Source organism: Pelmatolapia mariae, linkage group LG8 (genome assembly GCF_036321145.2).
Source record: "Pelmatolapia mariae isolate MD_Pm_ZW linkage group LG8, Pm_UMD_F_2, whole genome shotgun sequence".
Lineage (NCBI taxonomy): Eukaryota > Metazoa > Chordata > Actinopteri > Cichliformes > Cichlidae > Pelmatolapia > Pelmatolapia mariae.
In genome coordinates this window covers 23,921,490-23,944,040 of record NC_086234.1, presented here as the reverse complement: position 1 = coordinate 23,944,040, position 22,551 = coordinate 23,921,490, and the positions used below count along the sequence as shown (strand labels likewise).

The following is a 22,551-nucleotide window of genomic DNA, read 5'->3' as shown; positions in this document are numbered from 1 at the left end:
GGGGTTGCCACAGCAAAAAAATTGAAATAAATTGAAAGGCTCAAGTCAGGCTTAGTAACACAAAAAGAATTAATAATTCAATTTTACTACGGCAAAAGAAACAAGAAAAAAAAGGGAAAAATAGAAATTGGATAAGTAATGTGGGGATAAAATAAATACTATCAAAATAATTTTCTATTTAAATGAATGAATAAATAAATAAACTGTTATAAAAATTGAAAGTGCAAATGAAAATATAGCCTTATAATCTGTGAGTGAATTTGATTTGCTTCAGCAGTAAACCTTTTTTCACTGGCAGAACCAGAAGTTACTCTTTATATTTGAGACAAATTAACAACAACAAACAGTCACAACAGTCCATTTTTTTGGCAAGCTGCAACTCCCCTTGTATGTTCACCTCTTAATGAGACACTTGAGTCTGCCTCTGAGACACGATCAGATCCACTCTGGGTGGAATTGGGGAAAGGCTTACTCTCAGAGTAGCTTCCAGTGCTGCTCTGAGTCTGTTTCGGGCTTTGGTCTTGGATGTGGCCACAATGGAAAATCCTGATTCACACAGATATGTAGTTGTGAATGGGAGAAGGCCGTGGCTTGTGTTGGCAGCTCTCCACAAAACAGCATGTCTACATGCAAACTGCTGTCCCAGCGATAATGAACAAAAACCAACAGCAATGCACCATTCGCGACACCAGTAGACTTGTCTAGTTGCAAAAGAGAAAAATTGACTACTTTTTATTCTTTCCAGAAGCTGATGCTGTCTGTCTAAGGCCATGTCCGTGATACGGTGTCTCACAGTGTCATTTGAGAGTGGGATGGTCAGTAGCTTTGCAGCAGCCTCTTCGATCATCTCACGGCACATATCTACAGCGGCAGGCAAAATCAACTCCTGACTTACTATGTGCCACAAGTCTTGGTATGACGTAGCTAGCTTTTAAAGCACGTTTTGAGTTACCAGTCAGTGGCACAGGAGACCGTTTCTGCATCAGCAGTGTGTTTTGTTTTCTCTTGAAATATTCCACCGGCTTTCTTGCAAGCGTGGGATGTTTGGTTTTGAGATTCCGTTTTAATTTCAAAGGCTTCAGTGCTTCGTTGGGTAGCATTAGTCCACACTCCACACATTGGGCTCTCAGGTCCGCCTCGTTTCCTCCGTTCACAAACCCATACTTCAGGAAGTCAGGGTTGTACTTCCGCAACAATTTTGCCTTTTGGGAGGAGGGAGGAGGGGTTATTACTTCCATCTTCATTTTTGTGTTTTAAGAACTTCTCCATATCTTTTGCTAACTGCAAACGGCAGGCAGCGTGTCTTCTTCTGCTTGCTTATTGAGGCTGATTACACAACTCCCACCAAGTGGTGGGAAGCTGTATTGTAACTGAGATTTTCATGGATAACAGTAGTCCCTGGTGTCTTCAATTAATAATGCCCCGCTCACAGCCCACAGGTGTAGAACTAAAAGTTTATTGTGGCCCCATGGTTAAGAATCACTGTCCTATACTACCTCCAATTCTCAGTACTTCCTCATTCCACCACTAGGTCTCCTCTGTCCAGAGGGTTCACCAGATATCTTCTTCACAGGTTCCCTCTCCTCCCCAGCTGTACCTAGTCCTCTGGTAACTCTTTCCTGCCACCAAGAGCCTGTCTCAACTCCACCCTGCAAAACATTCTTTCTTCTCCATGCTTAAATAATGAGTCCACTGGTTTATTGTAATTTAATTACTTCAGTGAAAAGACATTTTCTGTCTACAGAGCCCCATAAGACCATTCTGAGATGTCTCGAGTAGTTTGTTGCACATACGATATTTTTACATTGTTACACTGTGACCTTTACTGGATTCTATTATTAGTTGCTTGTGTTTCTGATCTTTAAATCAAATCCTACATTTGCAGTCTTCATAGCAGCATCAACACCTCTGATGCACCTTCTCTTATTTCCATTATTATTTCTCCACTCTATACATCCTTATCCCTCTCATTCATACTTCTTCCCAGTTCTGTCTCTTTCTTTGCTTCAGTTTTGGATTCACCGTCAAGTAAACCCACCTTTCTATTTCACCTGTCTTCACTCCACCAATGCGGTATACATATTCTCTGAATTTCTTCAATGCCTGTTTTAAAATCGATTTGACCTGTCCCTTTCTGGTCATTCTTGACTGACAAAATCTGACAATGCATCACTCAGGTTAGGCAAAGGAACATTAGCTTCTCTCTGGCTGACAATATCTGCAATCAGTGTCATCCACTGCCAGTCTAACCATAACAGATTTCTCCTCCTTTGACATGTCATATTTTTTTAGGTTAGTCTCGTGTCTAGATACTGGTACAATTTTCTTGTAGTAAAACTATTTAGAGCACCATTTTTTTTTCAAACAGAGAGATGAGAAGACCTGATGTGAAATAACCTTTAAACATGACTTCTTTGCCACAGAGCTGCTCAGTAGCCAGCAGTGGAGCACTCTGATTATACTGGGCAGCTCCCATGAAGCTGGTAGTTGCTGGCAGGTAAATGCTCAGGACAGCAGGTGAAAAAGAGCAAGTGTGCTTTGTCAGTTTGGCTGAAAATTAACTCAAATGCCATTCATCACATATAAATCAACATCCAGATGCTAGATCTCCTACTAAGAGGATTAAGTATAGTTGGTGCTGGAAAGTATTCACATTGCTTCACTTGTTCCACATTTTGTCATGATACAGCTTTATTCTAAAATGTGTTGCCTGAAATTCTTGCAAATTTATCAAAAAATATAACAATAACAAATATATAACATGTACATAAGTATTCACAGCAAAATACTTGTTGAAGCACCTTTGGCAACAAAAATCTTTTGGAATATGATGCTACAAACTTGGCACACGTATGTTTGAGTAGTTCCTCCCACTCCCTTTAAGCTCCATCACATTGGATGGGGTGGTGCACAGCCATTTTCAGACCTGTTCAGTTGAGTTCTAGTCTGGGCTCTGGCTGGGCCACTTAAGGACATTCACGAGCATGTCTCTGTACATTGCTGCATTCATCTTTCACTCAACCCTGACTAGTCTCCCAGTTCCTGAACCAAAAAAACATCCCCAGAGCATAATGCTACTGCCACCATGCTCCATGGTAGGGACCGTACTGGCCAGGTGTTGTGTGGTTTCTGGTTTCCTCCAGACATGACACATTGCAGACCAAAGAGTTCAATATTTGTTTCACCTGACCAGAGAATTATTAAATAATACCATATAACATGTCCTCATTTGCAAATAAAATCGAGGCCTACTTGATAACAAATAAATAGAAATACAGGAATTAGCTGCCTCTTCAGAGAGTTTCCATTTCACATATTATATTGTTAAGTAGTTAGCAATGACCTTTGCTTGACAGAGCAGCACACCAGCTTGTTCTTTTCCTGCTACACTCCAATGCAGAAAAGACAAGACCTTTTATCACCAACAGCAAGATTGTGTAGCTAGAGTCTATCTGAACCCGGAATGAAAAACTTTCTGGAGAATCACAACAGCAACTGGTCAAGCAGAAGAAGCTGATCAGCTGTGACTGACTTTCGACAATAAGAGTGAGAAGATGGTAGAATGAGCAAATGCACTTGGTAAACTGCAAACACTTCCTCTGCTATTCTAACACGGGGACCCAGACCTCTGCAGAACTTAGAGACGCTTTACACAAACCTGGCCGGGAGACACAGTCACAGATTGGCATAGTCTTCATGTTAAAAAGTAATGTTACATTACAAGTTTTTTCATTATCTCCATTCAGCTTGTTAAAGAATTCTAAATTAGCTTGGCATTACTTTTTTTTGTTATTCTTCTCTTGATCTAACAGGGCATGACTATTTCCCTCTATTCCATTTCAGCTTAAAAATCCATTTATTACACATTTTGGTAACATGACTAAGGGCACCATGTGTGCTCCACTGAGTGTATAAAATATATCTGTGCACAGATATATTAGGTCTTTCAATTTAGGTGGACCCATGCTGATCTTTTGTTGAATGTTCTTTGGGAAAAAAGCCAATTATCCCAAAGTTAAAAATACTTTTAAAAACTGGTCTTGTTTAAGGACTGCTTGTGGCCAAAGAACCTTTTCAAAATGAAAGCTAAACTAACATATTCGTTTTCTTACAGACAAAAACTTCCACTCAAAATGCATTCTTGCCCCCTTTAGCATTTTAGAGCTAATGTTCCAATGTTCCGTGAATTTCAATGTCTGATTAAGGTTCTGTGTTAAAACTGGCCTGACCTGTGACTTTATGGTCACCGTCTTATCTCATCTGGGAAAAGGCTGCTGTGTTCAGTCAAATCTGTGCACAGGCCTGTTAATATACTTTGAAATGTGATTATCACAAGATTTTTGACACTATCCAACTTATTTATTGCTGAGTGGAACTGCAAAGTGGGTGATCACTGTTCATTTCCCACTACAATTAACACCTTTAAAATTTGAAATTGTCTTTTGACATCCCAAGAAAAAGAGCATAAAGTATACATCATTATTTCTAAAACAGTTTTGTTTGTTTTTTTAAACTGGGTGTTTTTCATTAACATTTAATGTTTTAGTGAACAGTGGAATAAAATGATAAAAAGATACAATTTTCCAGAAACATTCACAAGAGACCAACTAAACAGACCACATGTGTTACACTGTTATTTTTTTTCTGATTTGGTTTTATTGTGTTTCAGTAGTGGATGAAATGTAATAAATCACTCACTATTACACTGCTCATTGTGTCTTAGCAGCATGACGTTGCAACGGCTGCTGAGGCAACTGTTGCTAATGACTACTCAATGTGATGAAAGATGACAGGTGGGAATCGAGGCTGCATGATAGATGTGTGTAAGGTCTGGTGTGTTAACTAGGCATGTGTAAGAGAGCACGTACATGGTGCATGATAGCATATACTGTATCGTGTAAATATATATTTTTGATTTTATTTATTTTATCAAAGATACATATAGAAATATAAACATTACAATAATATGTGAATTGCGATTAATCTTGACTAAATTGAGCTATTATTTACAGTCTGGCTTTATAACATCAATTCTAGATACATACTTGATGATGTGTATTTTGTATGTGTAGCTTGTAAAATGTTATAAAATACTACTAGGTTAAATCACAAAGCATCACAAGGAAAGACTAACTAAAAACCAAAGCACACTGCACAGTCATATGGTAGCGACTTGTCAGTCACAAGCTTTCATAATGGAGTTGAGTTAGGACCCACATACTGGACTGGACATGCAGGTTTACAGTCTAAAACTGTAGCCAACAGAAATCCACAACATGGGAGAACATAAAAGCTAAAAAAGTCACTAAAGTGAGATGGGACTATTTATACACAGAGAGGGTAATCAGGATAATGGATAAAAGTAGGGTGATGACACACAGCTGAACATAGGAAACAAGGAAACGAGATACATGAAGTGAAACTGGAAACATGACAAAGGAGAAGCTGATTAACAAAATAAAGTAGTAGCTAAACACAGAACCAAAAACATGTACTGAACATGAAGCATGAGGCTAGAATAATAAACCAAAACACCATGACGACTCAAGAATTTAACTCAATTAGTAAAGTCCATATGACAAACTACAACTCAAATATAACACTATGAATAAGGAAATAGCCCAGTTTACAAATAACTCTCAACTCTGCTGAATCCGCATTATCCTGCACTGATATCCAAAGTTCAGCCAGTAATTACTCTGTGGATGTGTTTCTGAGCCATATCCATGTCAGTCAATCATCCCTGTCAGTGTTGTCATTTTAAAAGAGTTTCTAATCTTCTGAACGAGACTTTGCCAACTTTTCAGATCAATACTCAAAACTTCTTTTTACCAGTTCCATTTAGATGAGCTCTGATAATCACATTGCTCTCGCTCTGAAAGTTTATCCAACAACAGGAAACTGTCAAAGCCGTCATTGTCATTTATTATTGTTCAGATGAATGAACCGCAACTGAGCTGAGCCAAAGAAAGAGAGAAGAACCACGCATTTGAATTCTAAAGTCCTGTGTTCAGATCATGAATCAGCCAGGAGGGCAGGCTACTGTGTTTCAATTCAAAAATAGTTTACAGTTTGTGAAGACTTTCTTTTATTTTTCTTTGTTTTCACAAAAAAGGAGCCTTTCCCTCTCTTGGGAACAAGAGAAGGAAAGCAGTTACTGTACTAATTAGACCATGGAAATATGATGTGCAAGTTAATGTCCTTTTACCAAGTTGTCTGCAGCTGATACTATTTTATGCACTCATTAAAAGACAAAATTCCTACAAGATTAAGAACTAATGGCCTAAACATGTGTAATGAGTCCTTGACAACAGCGTTCATTTTTCATCCTGTCTTGTCAGGTCTTTGTTCTGCATACATTATTAACGATAAGCAAGGCAGAGGCAATGAAACCCACGTGTTTAGCTCACAGATACTAATTTAGTTTTTTGTAGTTACTGAATCTGGCATTGAAATTGTTATACCTAATATTATGTGGTGCACGGTAAATGATGCATGTACGATATTACTTTGTCTTGCTTTTATTCACATTCACCTGTTGTTAAGAAAATCAGAGCCACCCAGAGCAAGGGCAGAGCTGTGTAGGTGAACCGTGACACAGACGAAGATGAGGACTGGATAGAGGAGAAGCATGGTGATTACTGATGAGCACTGAAGTGAAGAAAGAATGATTTAGGGTCAGCAAGCCAGTCCCAAAGAGAGGGATGAAGATGTTTGCAAGTTTTAAAGCAGGGGTTCTCATATTGCAGTCCGTGGTAACATTTTATGCTTCCCTGAAGCCAAACTAGGAAAAAACGCACATATGGATGTACAGAACAATGCAAAAGGAACATTACTCTTAAAATTTAATCTCTCTGTTTCTAACACCTATAAATGGAGCATAGCATAAGTTTAGTCACAAACGAATCCTTGACAGTGTGTTTTATTTTTTGTTTGTTTGTTTTTTCACGGTGAGCCCACTATAAAAAATCATAAATTTCATTTAGTTTCTTACCTATTAGTTGTTTACTGTCGTGTAATATGAATTGCCATGGCGGCATTTTTTAGCAATAGGGAAACGTAACACTGTAAAGGACAGGTTAAAGTCTAAAACGTATGCCCTCCTTCATATTTACCAAATCTATCCCCTGCGCCAGATTGGAGTCTTTATTTGCTTTAATTTGCCCCAAGTTGCTGCAATTCTGCAAGCTACTTTGTCGCCCTCCTGCACCCCAACTCCACCTGTCATGCTGCTCCTGATTTAATCTTCTCTGTGTTGTAACTGGCTCTGTAGTGTGATGCGCAGCTGCTGCTCTTCCAGTTTCTGGCTTTTCATGTATGCCCATGGACAGAGTCTGGCTTCACACTATTCAGCTTAAGCCCTTTGTTTGGAGGAGTCTTACTATTTGGTTCTGTGTGTTTTGCCCAACCTAAGAACCACAAGGACAGCATAGCTATTTGTAGATACTGCATAGAGGACGACGCAAATCTGAATCTGAATCAGAATCTGATTGCCACGTTGCAGGGTGAAGAGACCGAGTCACAGCTTGTGTGTGTGTGTGTGTGTGTGTGTGTGTGTGTGTGTGTGTGTGTGTGTGTGTGTGTGTGTGTGTGTGTGTGTGTGTGTGTGTGTGTGTGTGTGTGTGAGAGAGAGAGAGGAAAGATGAATATGTGCTAATAATGCATTACTACATCTAAATAATAATAATCACAATTTGTAGAATATTCTGTTTTCTAGTGTATGTCATATGTGTATACTGTATGTCTTTGTGTGTTAATATCGGTATTTACATTGGAGTTAGTAATGCCAATAATTTAGTCTGCTGTCTCACTAATGGAAGGTTGTCAGAGTTTGCTTTACCGGTGAGACCTGTGTGAGACCTGTTAGCTTGTGTTATATGTATTCAAAAGAGAAACCCAAACACAGACACTGACTTGGTGCAAAACTCAACACATATTTTAGTGAAGATGCTGATTTTACAAAAGCAAAAGGCCAAGAAGCTAAACAGTCTATATATGAAAAATGCATGAAAAGCTAACAACAGAAAGCATAAATAGACAGGGTACTATAAAGCAGTGAGAGTGGCACAGGGGGCTGGGAAATGACTCAAGGAACGTAGACTATCTGACAAAGACTGAGAAAAAAATGTGAATAATAACAAAATTAAAACCAACTTTAAAAAAAATACATGCCACAGAAAGAAGATCCACATCTCAGAAAATTCTTAACACAAAACAACTCATCTCTAACATTTCACTAAGAGAAATGAAGTGTGCTTTCCACACAACTAACCTGACCTCTATGTTTCTGGCCAGTTTGTCCTCCTGCTGTTTCTTTTTCTTTCTTTTACTCAGTGATACAGCATTTTTTTCACACCTGCCTAAAACCTTTGCACAGCACTGTATATGTAACACACACACACACACACACACTTTACTCATTGTGTTACAGGGAAAATAAAGAGTGGTACCTGTTAACTTCTCGTCCATGAATCACCAGTTGTTTCTACAAGCTTTAGCTGGGGAAGTAAATGGATTTCATTGTCATATGCAACTTACACAGAACATTATAGAAACAGCTAAATCTCTTACAGCCCTTTAAACATTATTGTTTGTTGCTTTTGATACATTTTTACAAGTTAAACTTTAACTGCAAAAGAAATCCACAGATGCAGACCAAAGGAAAAGTAGAAAAGTTAATTAATCTCAAAGAGGCCTGTGTGCCTTCTGTGGACTTAAACTCCATAAAAAGTGGAGTGGAAAACACATTTCAAAGCAGCATTATCATCAAAATACCAAACCAGCAAGTGTAACCAAATAGTGAAGAAAGTGTCAAGAGACTGGTCATTAAAAGGCCTTCAGATGGAGCCAAGGACGAACTTTATAAACAAGAAATCCAAATAAAAAGCACTTCAATCATCAGCACAACGTCAGATGTATAAAATGTGTGCAGTGCATTTATTAACCTCCTCAAGTGACCTTCTCCATAAGAGCTTAAGCACCAGTGGACTAAAATAATACACATGTCTACCTATGTTTGTACTTAGACACAAACACCACATTACTTGAACCACTGCAAAGTGTTCGCCTGAATTTGTATGTCATGTGTTACCGTTGACCTGAAATGAAAATCAGACTCTTTCTCCTGTGGTTGAAACATTGCTTAATTCAGGATGTTTCTCAAAGGGTTTACAGTTTGTTCCCTGGAGGGAGAGCTTCATTGTGGAAGCACTCTATAAAATACACTATGAAGCAGGATTTACTGTCTTTGTGAGAAAACTGTGAGGTCAAGTTTAAACCACAAAGCTGATTCTCTTGGGAACTTATGCTACGCCAGAGTAGGTTATCTTCAAGATTGTAGATGAACACATTTGAAATCACCCCATACTGTCCAATAAGTGTTGTGGAAAATAGAGTCATCGTTCTTGGAAGACCCTAAAAGAGGGTCTATATCAGGGATGTCAAACTCATTTTATATCGCACTTTGATCTTAAGTGGGCCAGACCAGGGAAACGCCCAGTTCCATCAGTGTAAAGAAGTTTAACTACACAATTAAGAAATGCAAGAAAACATGCAATGTCAATGGCACATTTCTTTTTCTACATGATAAAGAAATGCTGCTGTAGTAATTGTAACAATCTGAGCTTAAATCATATGAAATAAATGTGTTTGCTACAATGTGCTACAAATGTAAAAAGGTATTGCATGGTCCAGAAAGTCTTGTAATTATAAAACAGAAACATTTTGTTAATTTACAGATAATTACATTTAAAAAATAAAAATGTAAACCCAGTGTAAAAAACTAAAAAAAAGCATTTCTGTAGTTGATAGTTGAAAATTAGGAACTCTCATTTCATTGTTTATCTTTTCTGTCTATATCTCTACTTCTTTATAATGTCAGTAATGTCTTTAACAGTAGCCAACAGCTATAAAACCACTGAAAATAGAGTTCAAAATCTATGTGCTGATTTACATTTTTCCAAACTACCCAATGTGTCAGATTGGAGTGTGTTCCGGGCCGGTTCTGACATATCTTTGACACCCATGGTCTAAGGAAATCTGTCACATAATGAGCATCAATAACAAGTATAGATCCTAAAGAAGAACTTTTTTGTTTACATATTCCTGTTTTGCAAGCAATTTTTAATCCCTTTCATTGTTCTGGAAGCATGACTATAATATAATATAATCCTAAAACAGGGCCTTGAACTCGCTGACCATACATAAGATTTACAAGATTACTAACAGATTTGAATTAGCATATACTTTTATATTTGTTACTTGCTCTTATACCACAAAACCTTGATGGTGTTGCTTCTTAATGAACAAGGCAAATGTAATTTCATCAACACAACATGTACTTCTAATTAAAGTTAGATCTTCTTGTATCTTAATGAAGGGGCAGCAGTGCTGATGCATCTTTGGGCATCATTTGTATAATTAAAAGCACAGTAATGCTATTCAGCATCTTTCCTGTTACACACAGTGACACGCAGCAGCAAGGCATTATCACAGTGGTTGTACTGTAGTCATGTTTATGTGACCACCTTTCATGACGGTTGATTTCATGTGAACATAAATAATACGATATCCCAGATATATGGTAAAAGGTGTTACAGGCCAGTGACTTCAAAAAACATTGAGCAATATTTAAATTAGTATGGAGGGTTTCCTCTAGATAGTTGCAATGCACATCATTGCTTCTCTTATGACAGTTTATCAAGCAAGCAAGTAAATGAACTGTGTTAACCTGCCCAGTTGTGTTGTCAGCTTTCTTTTGTGCCTCTTACAATGTCTCATTATTATGATTGGCTGTCATTGCGTTTCTTTTAATTTGATTCTCTGTGTCGCGCTCGAACATTATTTCCACTGATCACTGCACCATTTTCAGGTTATTTCAGAGTAAAATGATTATAAGATGTGAGACGCTGCACTATACAAAAAAGGTTCCAATCAGGTGTGTCAGCTTCTTTTCACAAAAATGAATCATAAAAAGAGAGAGAGAGAAAAAGAAAGTGAGCTTTCATTCAGCTTTTTATTTCCGGCAGCAAGATCAAAACCCCCGAGGAAAAACTGAGACCTCCGACTTCAATGTGAGGTGCCGGTGCTTTGTTCACTTCAGAAAATTGATGCTAAGGCTTCTTTTGAAATGCCACAAATTTGACAAACAGTTGCTGTCAAATTGTGTATCTTATCTATCTGATACGCTCCTCTCCCTCACCTCTCCAAACAGCTGTTTTTGTTTTCTCATCACAGTCATCTTCTGTCCCGTCTCCCCTCCTGTTCTCGATTGATGAGAACAGCAGATATGTTTTGGAATGACTTGACTACAGTGACATGTTATGCTGTGCTAAGTTGCGCCTCAGAAATACTTGTTTCCATAACGGGTGTGACCAAAATCTTTGAAAGCCACTTAGCTAACCTAGCTTGCTGCTCGAAGACCCACACTCGTCATTAACTTGACATGGAGCAGCAGATGAGGCAGTGGCACCGTCACGTCCTGACTCATCTGCTGCTACAGCAACAGGAGGCAACTCTTCCTACCTCCAGATGAAAACTGTGACAAACCGTGTAGTCTCTCTTTTTTTCTCAGTCTCATGATTCTGTCACACAACATGTGCCCAATCCAAGTAGTCTCAGATCTGCTGCCTGAATGACAAACAGGAGACCCAAAACTTAACATTCCTGGAATATTGTATTACTTTCTGGGACTCCACGGGAGAGCAGGAGATTTTTCCTTTCTAGCCATAGCTGTTTATATAAATGTCAGTTTTTGCAGATGTATAGCATTGATAAGCACTATATATTTTTATTATTGTATTGTTTTATGATACTGTTGTTGTCACCCCACCCAGTAGCAGGCATGTGGGCAGATAGTTTGGACACACAGCTTTTGTGAACACGAGAACAAGGTGACGTGGAATTTTCAAACTGATACCGTAGCATCTGTGGTATCATAGGTGTGCGTCTACCAAAAATCTTGGATGAGTTCAAATCTTGGTCAAGTTTTCTGAAAATCTTGTGAATGTGGTAACTCGAGAAGTAAGTCACCGAGGATTTTCACATATACGATGGAGTACATACATTTGCAGCACTAGGAGGCTGATGGACAGCACTGGTGGCTAATCAACCAATTTTTAGAACATTTCCTGCTTCACTATCTCCAACTTGGCAAAAACCTTTATGGTACACAGTTTGAACATATAGATAAGATAAGATACCTTTATTAGTCCCACAAGGGGAAATTTCATGTTAAGGCTGCCGACCTATTGCACGCAATGGCGGCGCCATCTTTCCCTCCGACCATACATACATTACACAAAAACATCACATGGGGAAGGCAGGTCAGAGGGGTATAACAATGGAAAAAGCACCACATGAGGAAAGATAAGGAGAAAAAAATAACTCCCCCCAGACTGAGCTCCAATAGGGAGATCAGTTTGAGAACAGAAAAAAACACCTCTGCACATAGCACATGAAAAAACTCTTAATACACCAAAGAAACACATGACAAGCAACAGGGGTGGGTAAAGGGTGAGAGACAGCCGATGTAGACAGTACATCCGGGCCTGCAGCCTATGCGCTGGTCTCCTTGATCCACCGTCAGCATCGGAAGGGAATAAGGGTCGAAGGCGTTTGGTGCTGTGAAATTTTAGCTGTGTATTTAATGGTCGGGGCATCATGGTGGCACAGCGCTTACCACTATTGCCATACGGCAAGAAGGGTGGGTTTATCTTCACCATCTGGCTGGAGCAAAAGCTTGCATGGGTTCTCTCTAAGTACTCCGGCTTTCTGCATTCAGAGATAGGTTAGGGTTGTTAGGGTTAGGTGAATTGGTGATTCTAAATTGCCCATAGGTGTGGATGTGAGTGCACCTAGTTGCCTCTCTCTCTGCGTTAGCCCTGCAACAGATTGGCAATTTATCCGTGGTAGCTAGGATACGCTCCAGCCCTTCCACTTATCCTTATCAGGATTAGTGGAAGAGGATGGATGGATATCAGTATGGTATATGGAGATTTTAAAGCAGCCATTATTATGTTCAAAATTTCCTACCATAAATTTTTTTGTAAATCGGAGATGTTCATGAAGAAGGCTTGATGGATTTAAGGCAGAATGACGAATTTGCTTCACAGTTCAATCAGGCGTGAAAGTTTCTTTAGCATCATTATGCAAAAATGGCGCCCTCTGTCTATTGTTAGCTGTGTAAGCAACTTTAAGTCTAAAAACTGTGATGATTTATAGACTTTTACAACATCTGTAATGATGACTGAAAAGTCGTTTGCCGTGACCCAATAACTTCTTAACTATGGCTATAATCAGGTCAGATTTACAGTGCTGTATTTGCTTTCTTTATGAATGAATCCTTTTGAGGCTGCAATAGTATTCAGTGTTTTGGCCTTCAGGAAACAATTGCCTCTGCTGCTACAGGCTTTTTGTGTACAATCTTGAAAAAGTGAAATGTTCACAAAATAAACTGCATTTCGTGGTTGGTTGGTGGTTTTTTTTTTCTTTTTTTACTAGGACGGCAGGCATTTCTGTGGAGCAGCGAGTCTTTTTATTTTCACTTTATTCAAGTCCAACAATGGCAGGTCAACGTATGTGTCCTTGTGGAGAACAGTCCTTTCTGAGGGAATACTGATGAAAACCACTTGCAGGTTTACATCTGCATACTCTCAGCCACCAGGCACCTTTATGCCCTTAGTTAGCAAGTAACCTTGAGAGATATTTATCCACACTGTATTCTTCCACCTGGCTCATTCTTTTTTCTTTCTGTTTTTTAACTCTGTCTCAAACTGTAAATAGCTAAATTTTAAAAGGGTACAATCTGACAGGATCCCTGTTGAATGTACAAAGGGTCATTTCATGGTTTCTTCTTTGGTAGACCAAATGAGCTAAAAGACTGATACAAAGAGTGACTATATTGGTCAGAATAGGTTCTGGTTAAATATTTTATTAAAGACAGTGAGCCCTGTCAGTATCAAGGCCATAAATGGCAATAACAGAGGGCTGATGAAAGCAGCTACTAGCAAATTTAGGGGTTGGCATGCCAGTCACGTCCGTTAGCCATGTATTCATCCATACTCGCCACTACCAACTCTAATAGGTTTACTCATATTTTTCTTTCTGTGTGAAGTTTAATTCATTAAATACACACACAGTCAAAAGTTTGGCCACACCTTCTCAAGGAAGTATCTCAACTAAGGACAAAACTAGAAATCGCTTATTTTTAATGTCCAAAGTGGATTTTTGTTATTTGAGTTATTTTTTTATAGATGCGATTGAGAGAAGCAGCTGCTGGCCAACAAACCAGACATAGTTGTGGTTAACAAGGAGCAGAAAAAGAAAAAAGACTTGAGTAGAAACTTTCAGAGTGTACACCCTGTCTCAATATACATATATATACATATATGTATTGAATCATAACATTTAGAGTAGAAGAGAAGATTATCTTTATTAAGACAATTATCTTGTGGTACTTGTGCATATTTGGGTATTTGTGTTCAGCTAAAAAATGTTTTTTTTAATCATGAAAATTTCCAGTAGTCAAATAGTTTGGGAAGTTAAATTGGTGAGAAATACACAGCAAATTTTCTTTCTACTTGGCTGAGGTTGTTACAGAGAGTGCACTGCAAGCTAAAGTCCAGATTGTTTGACCTTTACTCACCAATAATTGCAATTTACAGCCCCCTACATAGTAAGAACAAGACACTTGGAACACATTAATAGAGGTCAATTGCTTGTGTTCAGCAATGTATGTAAAAAAAAAGAGACCAATGCAGGGATGGGAAGGGCGGACGAGTCTTCGACTAAACGCTGCAAACTGAATTATCCACTCGAGGGCATCTCTCATGGCATTTCACGAGAAGAGCAGGGAGAGGTTTTGGTAATTTAAACCATTCCTAGTGCGTCTACAGCGTCTCTGCTTCTAGACAGTCTCCTTTGATTGGAAACCTATAAAATATTAAAAGCATTGCACCATTTAGTCAGCTAATCATCATTATGTTCATGCTGTACCCAACATTTTTCAGTTGTTTGATGGTGTCTGTCCATTTTGGGCTTATTTTGGTTTTTTTTATAACAACAAGATGTCATTTGCTCCATCTGCGTAACCTCCATCAGGAGTTTTGTGCAAATTAAATTGTCTTGGGCCATTAACTTTGGTTTATGACACTGACAGATGTTGTATTGCTGGTAATTGGACTGATATGCGACAAATCCTGAGCATTTTTCTTTTAATGAAAGTTTTACTTTTCATCTGTCAGCCTGTAAATACAAATTTGGTGACTGACATGCTAATCAGGCTTGAAGCAGCCAGCCGAGGCAGATGATCTTCTCTGTAATAAACCCATTTGTCATTTAAGTTGTCCTTTGATCTTGCGGGTAATTGCTTCCTATGTGTCGTGCATCACCGCAAGTTTTCGTTGAATAACAGAAAACTAAGTGCATGTTCACGTGAGTCACAATTATAAGGATTCTGTGTTTGAAACGTCGACATTCAGACTTAGATAAGCGCTGATTGGCATTTCAAAGACCTTAATTAGCCTGATTAATGTAGTTCTGAGTGTCTTTATAGGATGCACCTCTTGACACCTTTGTTCTATTGCAATCAAGGATCAACTCTACAGCAGATTTGTTGTAAATCCACGCAACCATCTGAGTGTTATATAAACAAGGCTTCAACGTGTGACTGAAATCAAGAAAAAGCTGTGAATGCTGACTCCCAATCCTCCTCTACCAACCCTACCTTTTCTTTATGATCGTAGTCAAAGGTAGGGTTAAAATCTGCTGCCATATGCCATAATTAGGAGTATCATTTAAGCCATATCAGGAAGGATGAGGGCTGCGGTCGACCCTGCCACTGGAAATGGATGAATAATGAAAAATAAGAGGGAACAATGAAGAAGCCGAATGTTAATGAGGAAACCCTCCCTTCCTACTTTTACACGTCCTCACGCCTCGCTGATTGCTGGACAAGGTTTCCTCAGAGTGTTTTGTTTCAGGAAAAGTCACAAGAATTTGCCAAAATCGAAGAGAAGGGTGTCTGGCGCTGTGGGGCAATCCACCAAGCAATTAAAGCCAGCCTGTGGTCAAAAAGTACTTAAACAAGTCTCCCAGCCATGTTTGGAAGCAACACTTGTAGGCAGGTTGAAAGGTTGTAATCCCAGTGTGCATGTCGGTGTTTCTTAAAAAAGGCATTCTTGGAGTTCTTCTGAGTTTTTTATTTATTTATGTGCTAAACTTTTAATAATTGCAATTACAAGCAAATTCTATTGGATTCAGCTCTGGCTTGGGAGGTACACCAATCTGGAGGTTGATAGTTAGACCCTCGGCTGATAACCAATCAAGCCATCTGTTTCTGGTAATTAAAGGGCTTTACAGTAAACACATAGAATTAAAATGAATCCTGTGTTAATAGGTGAATGTGGCCTGCAGTGTGAAAGTACTTTGAGTGGTGAAAAAGAAGTGCTGTCTAATGTTTGTTATCCTCTGTTAAACAGATAAAATTGAGAATGGAGATGTCTACCAGAGAAGGAAAGGACTTCCTTCGAGCAGCTCAGGTGGACATGAAACAGGAAGTAAACAACAGGAAGTGGCTGAACAGAGAGGCAGCAGCTGGCGGCGAATTCTTCTTCTCATCCTAGCCATCACTATCCACAACATCCCGGGTGAGTAGTAACCATAGGACATGAAGTTTTGCTTGGGAACGTAAATTGAATTCAAACAATACGGCTTCTTTTTTAATGATCAAGAGTGTTTTTCTTTGTTGTGGGGCAAAAACGCATTTTAGCTATAACCTTCCATCAGTGTAAACAGACTGAATGCCTGCACTCATTGATAAATACTCTTCGCTTTTATTGTGGTTTATATCTGCAAAATGGTTGTTGTTGTTTTTTCCTCCACAACAAAGACGACGACTATGTATCGGTAATTTCTTTTCTAGGGGTGTTAAATTGAATTCAAATAAACAGTCTTCTTCTTTATCAGTTAGTGCCAGCACTATGTCTGTTTTTCTCTTTTTGCTACAACTGTGCATCCGATACATTGTTTAAGATCTGGAACTTAATTGAATACCCAGAATACAATCTTTGCTGTTCATTGAGTGACTGTTAGTCATTTTTGTGGCTCTGGTTTGAGTTCCTGAATAAATATATGCCTGCAGGAATATGTATGTGAACAACATCAGCTGTGACCTGGAAGAAAAGCTTTCTGTAACAGGCAACACAGCACCTAGAAGCTTCTGCTCAGGTTTTCTTATTGACTCTAAGTGATGAAAAAATATTTTATTATGATGATGAAATGTTTTCCCAAATCATGAGCAATAGTTGCACCACAGAACTTTTACAGGGCTGACTAAGCACACACTAATGATGCTAATGATAAACGACAGTTAAGGTCAGTAATAAATTTGGGTTCATGTTGCTCTTGACTTTGCTGTCAACACAGCTTGACAACTTTGTCAAAATTCATTTGGCAGTTTGATTTAACTTGGACTTTTCCGTATGGCAATGATATTATTTGGTTGTTTGAACAGTCCACCAGTTTAGTACAGACTGAAATAAATAAATAGTTATTGGATATGGATATTTTGGCATGCTTTTCAGAAGACTTCACTTGTAATGCCACCGGGATGGTTTAAAAACAATGCTGTTTAATTTGAAACATCTTGATCGTCGTTAGGCGACATGATACAAAGATACTAATGTATCATGGTATTAGCCTGCTAGTAGTAGCATATGGCAGCATATAGTCCAGCTTCACTGGTTCTTGTATTAGTGGCACCATTGAGCCTTTTTTTTAAAATAGCCAGTGACTGAAAAGTTCTTCAATTGTTTGGGTCATGACTAAATAATTACTATAAACTTTAAACTTTATCAGCACAATTAATAATTGTCCAATACTGTGATCATCTTTCCAAAGTGAATTAATGTAATCACATTACATTTTTAACTAATGCAGTAATATAATGAATTACTGGAATAAATGCAGTCATCATATACAATCATGTTGTTACCTGCACTATAAAGTTTTTTATTTATCTGTCCGATGATTGGACAGAAAGAAAAAAAAAACAAAAAGCAAACATCAAATGTGCCTTTTTCTTCTGACACTAGAAAGTGTAAACTTTGAAAAGTAATTGTACTGTGCTGCTAACATCGTTTCTTTACAAGCAGCTCCGTGTTAAATACAAAGCTAGCAAAGAATCCAGGGTGATGTTAAAGCTGAGTGTATGCTAACCCCTACCCAGCAACCAGAGCCTGATCTTCAACAGGCAATGCTGAAGATCATCGAATAACTCGTTAGTACTTTATGTTACTGTATTGAGTAACGTACAATGACCAGCAGTCAGGCCTGTAACACTGCAGCCTCCATTTCTACTTGTAAATGTTTCTAGAATGTCTCTGGTAATTACTTTGAAGTGTCTTGTTCTCAAATTTGCTTTATTGTTTTGTGTTCATGCATAACAGAAAGATGTTGTGTTCCCTCTTTAGTATAGGGATTTGTGTTGGTGTGTGTGTGACTGTAACCTCGTAAGTGGTAGCATTGTGACAGTGCATTTCAGTTCACGTAACGGAGTAACAGTAGTATAGGGAGTAGTGTAATGAAATATTTTCACCAGTGGGTAATTAAGTAACAAACTACATTACTTTTTACAAAAGCTAGAATAACTGATGTATTCATTTTTGTATTGTTTTTTCTTTTTTGTAACGACCTCAGCATCGATTGTTAGGAACTGTGCTAAATATTTAAAGTTTACACTTTACATTAGATCAAGAAGAAAAAAAATCGCTAGTCCACGTCCACTGAGCCAACAATTCCTATTTACAGACATGATTTAACAGTCCACTCACGTGCTGCACTCTGAACATGTGTAAGTAAACTTTGGAAGAGGCACCCGGTCCATTTGTGTCAATATAACACTTATTCATTTATCTATCGGCATCTAGACTGAATAATAAACAGTTTGTGTAGGATGTACTGCTGTACAATTTAATGGCCCCTTTGTTGTTATATTAACTTACCCAAAAAACTATAATGTCAATGAATGAAAAGGAAAGAAAATCATGGCTCTTGTGATTGAGAATATCACTTCAATACACTTGTGTTGCTACTTTTGCTCGTATTGATACATTACTGTCACTGTCTAAGAATTGATTAATGCGTTCACTGGCAAAAAACTTAATTGTGTTTGTCCTAAATCACTGTTCCCCCCCTTCCAGCTCTTTGTATTGAAGTAGAGACCATTGTTTGCGAGGTAGCAGAAGAAACCCCACAGACATAAGAAGATGAAGTGAATGCACTACTCAGCAGCCTTGTCAGACCAAACTCAGGGTTGTCTGTTTGTGGTGTGAACTGTGCATCAATACAAATGAAAAATGAGAATAGTTCATGCATCATACACTCATTTAAACAACAACCATATGATGATCAATATAAAGTGTGCATGTCTGTGTCAGTGAGCAGGAGAGTCATTTAGGGATGCCAGCAAGCTGTAAATGTTACACGAGGTGTAGCAGTAAACCATGTATGTTGCAAGTATAGTCGCTCTGAATTTACAATTCACCCACCTGCTGCTGAGCTCCACAGAATACCAACAATGCAGCTTTTTTCTTTTAAAGCTCATTATACACAAAAGCCTGTTTCCCAGCTCAGGCTGTTTTGTAGTGCGTCAGCTGGAATGCTCACTGAATGTACATATTGATTTTCTTTCTCGCTTCAAATAAGTTGTTGGCATATTAATGATGAAAAAAATAAATCAGTCGAATAGACAGGTTTGCTCTGGAAGAGACCTTGCATTATTAAACACTACTCAGAGGTCAACAAGTCACAGTTTTGTCAAGTCCAATAAGCTAATTAGGTTAATAACCTGTCAGTCATACATCAGAGAGAAACGGCGGTAAATGTCTGGCTTTTGTCCCCCCCCCACCCATCTGCCACTATGTAAAAACTTAAGTCAAGATACAGTTCATACTTAAAAAGAAAAGAATGGTAAAGTAATTAACAGCAGGGTCGGTAACTGAATTAACTGCTGTTTGTTTATAATCTGCTTATGAATTTTGTGTCGTTACATGCTCACAGGGACTTATTCTTTCCTCTCGTTAGAGGGAAAACTGTGACCGGTGTGGACCTTTAAAGTCTCCAGTTAATTTTAAATTGGCAGCATAAATAATCTTAACTCCCAACACTCATTCCCTTTTGTTTTTTCCATAAAAGCAGAGGCCATATTTACTTTATTATTTTAATTGACTTGTAACATTGCTGAAGAGGAATGTGAGGTGCTTGCGGGGTACAATAAAATGCCAGTAATCATAGCACTTTTTAAGCTTCCAGAGCTGAACTATTTTGCCACACACTGAACTCAAAACTCAAAAACTAAATACAAAAAGAATACAGCTTGTAAAACAAAAAAGCTCATGCTCGTGTTTAGACTCATCATTTCAAATTAGCTTACGCAACAGTGATTGTTATTTACACTACCGGTCCCTGAAAAAAGCCTTTTTGTATAATTCTGATTTTTTTTTTTTGAGGGGGAGCAGTTTGGGGGAACAACTTGAATTGCAATAAATAACTGGAAAAATTGGGGCATTCTAACATTTTGACCGGTAGTGTAAATCTCCAATTGTATTTCACATGTTTATATTTCAGTATAAGCTTGACTGTTTTAAAGCAAAACAAAAGGAAAAAATCATTAGAGAAAACATTTTTTCTTATTTTGTGATTGTCATAGCTTGAGAGATCCAGTTGCTGGTTAGTAATGCTAACACTACACTACTACTAATATTAAATTTCAGAAAGACCTTTATCCACATAGATTGAAATAGTAATGTGTATGTGTTAGTCCCCGTGGGCAGTGTGTAGGGACGGTACCTTGCTCAGGGCTACCTCAGCCGTTCAGTGGATTCAAACCCCTGACCTTCCGATCATGGGGCCACTACTCTACCTACTGAGCTATCCCTGCCCTTTATATTTTTTTCATTTTTAAATAATGTTTCTCTCTCTCAATATACGTATAGATAGATGGTCATGTGACATGTGCCACTGATTTCAGGTTTACTGCTTTTTCAGGAGTTGACAATATAGAGGCAAATGTTAGATTAGGTATTTCTTCTTTCAAACTACTTTCCAATTATAACATTTAAAATTATAATTATAACGGCAGTACAAAGTACAAAAACAGTTTCCATGTTTGCTGTTATTGGTTGAGACATCATAGCAAATAAACTCACTAAGTAGGCTACCATAATTGCAACTTTTTGGATGGATGAGACACAAAAAAGAGCATGTGAGGAATATGCAAGTTGATTTTACTTTCTAACTTGTTGAGTGAGTATCTCCATGTTATCTATAAGTAATGCAGACACATGAAAAATTTACTTTAGTGGTTTTACTATTATGTATTAAACTGCCGTCAGATCGCTGCTTCATTTTTAAAGTGATACAATATTAAATGTTTAGCAAACACACATGAATTTGAACATTAGAACATTTGCAGTCTGAAAGTGTATTTGAGAAAAACTCAGATCGGTTTAGATATTTGTCAGTGGTTTGGTGTCTTGAATGAACGCTTATTTCTGTTAAATGTAGGGCAGCATTAGTAAATCAAATAATGTATATTCTCTCTATTATCTATATTTAAAGTGAAAGTAAAAATGCACTGAGTGTCAATCAGTGCTACATGCTTTTTTAAAATGAACTTCTAGATTTGTATCATTTGGAGAATTATACAGCAGAGCTGACAGGTTTATTAAAAATACATTTCTTTCAAGCATGAATCATCACAGTTAAAACATTAATGTCTTGGAAGTCCTCAACAGAATTATAAATAAACTATAATTCAAAAGTCCATGCATATTTGCCCTTTGATGAGATATCCATTCTAACTATTAAATGTTAAAATTGCTTACCTTGGATTTGAAAGGATTTGAAAATGAGAGTTTTATATAAAAACACAGCAGAAACTCTCTAATAATGTTACTTCACCTCTTTACTGTGGTTATAACAGCCTGTTACCAAAGGTCTCAGGTGACTTCCTCCTTGTGCTTGTTCTGTGTTTGAGAGTTCTTAAATATGAAAATGTGGAAACATAGAATGGAATTGTGAGCTGAACATTGAGATGTGGGCAAGTAACGATTTGCTCAAAATAAAGTGTGTAGTTAATAAGAATGAGCTCACTTGCTTGAATGATTTTCTGCTTCAGGCTTGATTGATTTCTATTCATCTATTTGTAACAATAATGTCACCAATTGAACTCTGTGTGAAATGATTGTTTCTTAAATGGTTCATAAGACACAAAATTAGGAACCAGTGTGCTGTGGAGTATTTACTGCATTGGAAAAATTATGTGACGGTCCACAAGAAGGTTGCTGGTTTGAGTCCAGCCATAGATACAAACACTTTGTTACAACAAAGAAGCCAAAAGTATCTTTTTTATTAATAACATCAAAGAAAAAGCACATAAAACTAGCAATATGTACTTTGCTCCTTTTAAGATTTTTTTATTATTATAATTTTTTTTAATAAACTAGCAGTGTTTATCCTGTTTAAAAGGCCCACTGGTGTTATGGGTAATTT

At 37.8% G+C, this 22,551-nt stretch overlaps 1 protein-coding gene across 1 annotated transcript in view; it reads left to right on the top strand.

Annotated features, from left to right (window-relative positions):
* Nucleotides 1-22,551, top strand: part of LOC134633282 (zinc transporter ZIP11-like) — a 153,953-nt gene that overhangs the window by 117,830 nt on the left and 13,572 nt on the right. Inside the window, exon 6 of the mRNA XM_063482160.1 lies at nt 16,479-16,646. Coding sequence (XP_063338230.1) covers nt 16,479-16,646 — 168 coding nt within the window. The remainder of the gene's footprint in view (nt 1-16,478; nt 16,647-22,551) is intronic.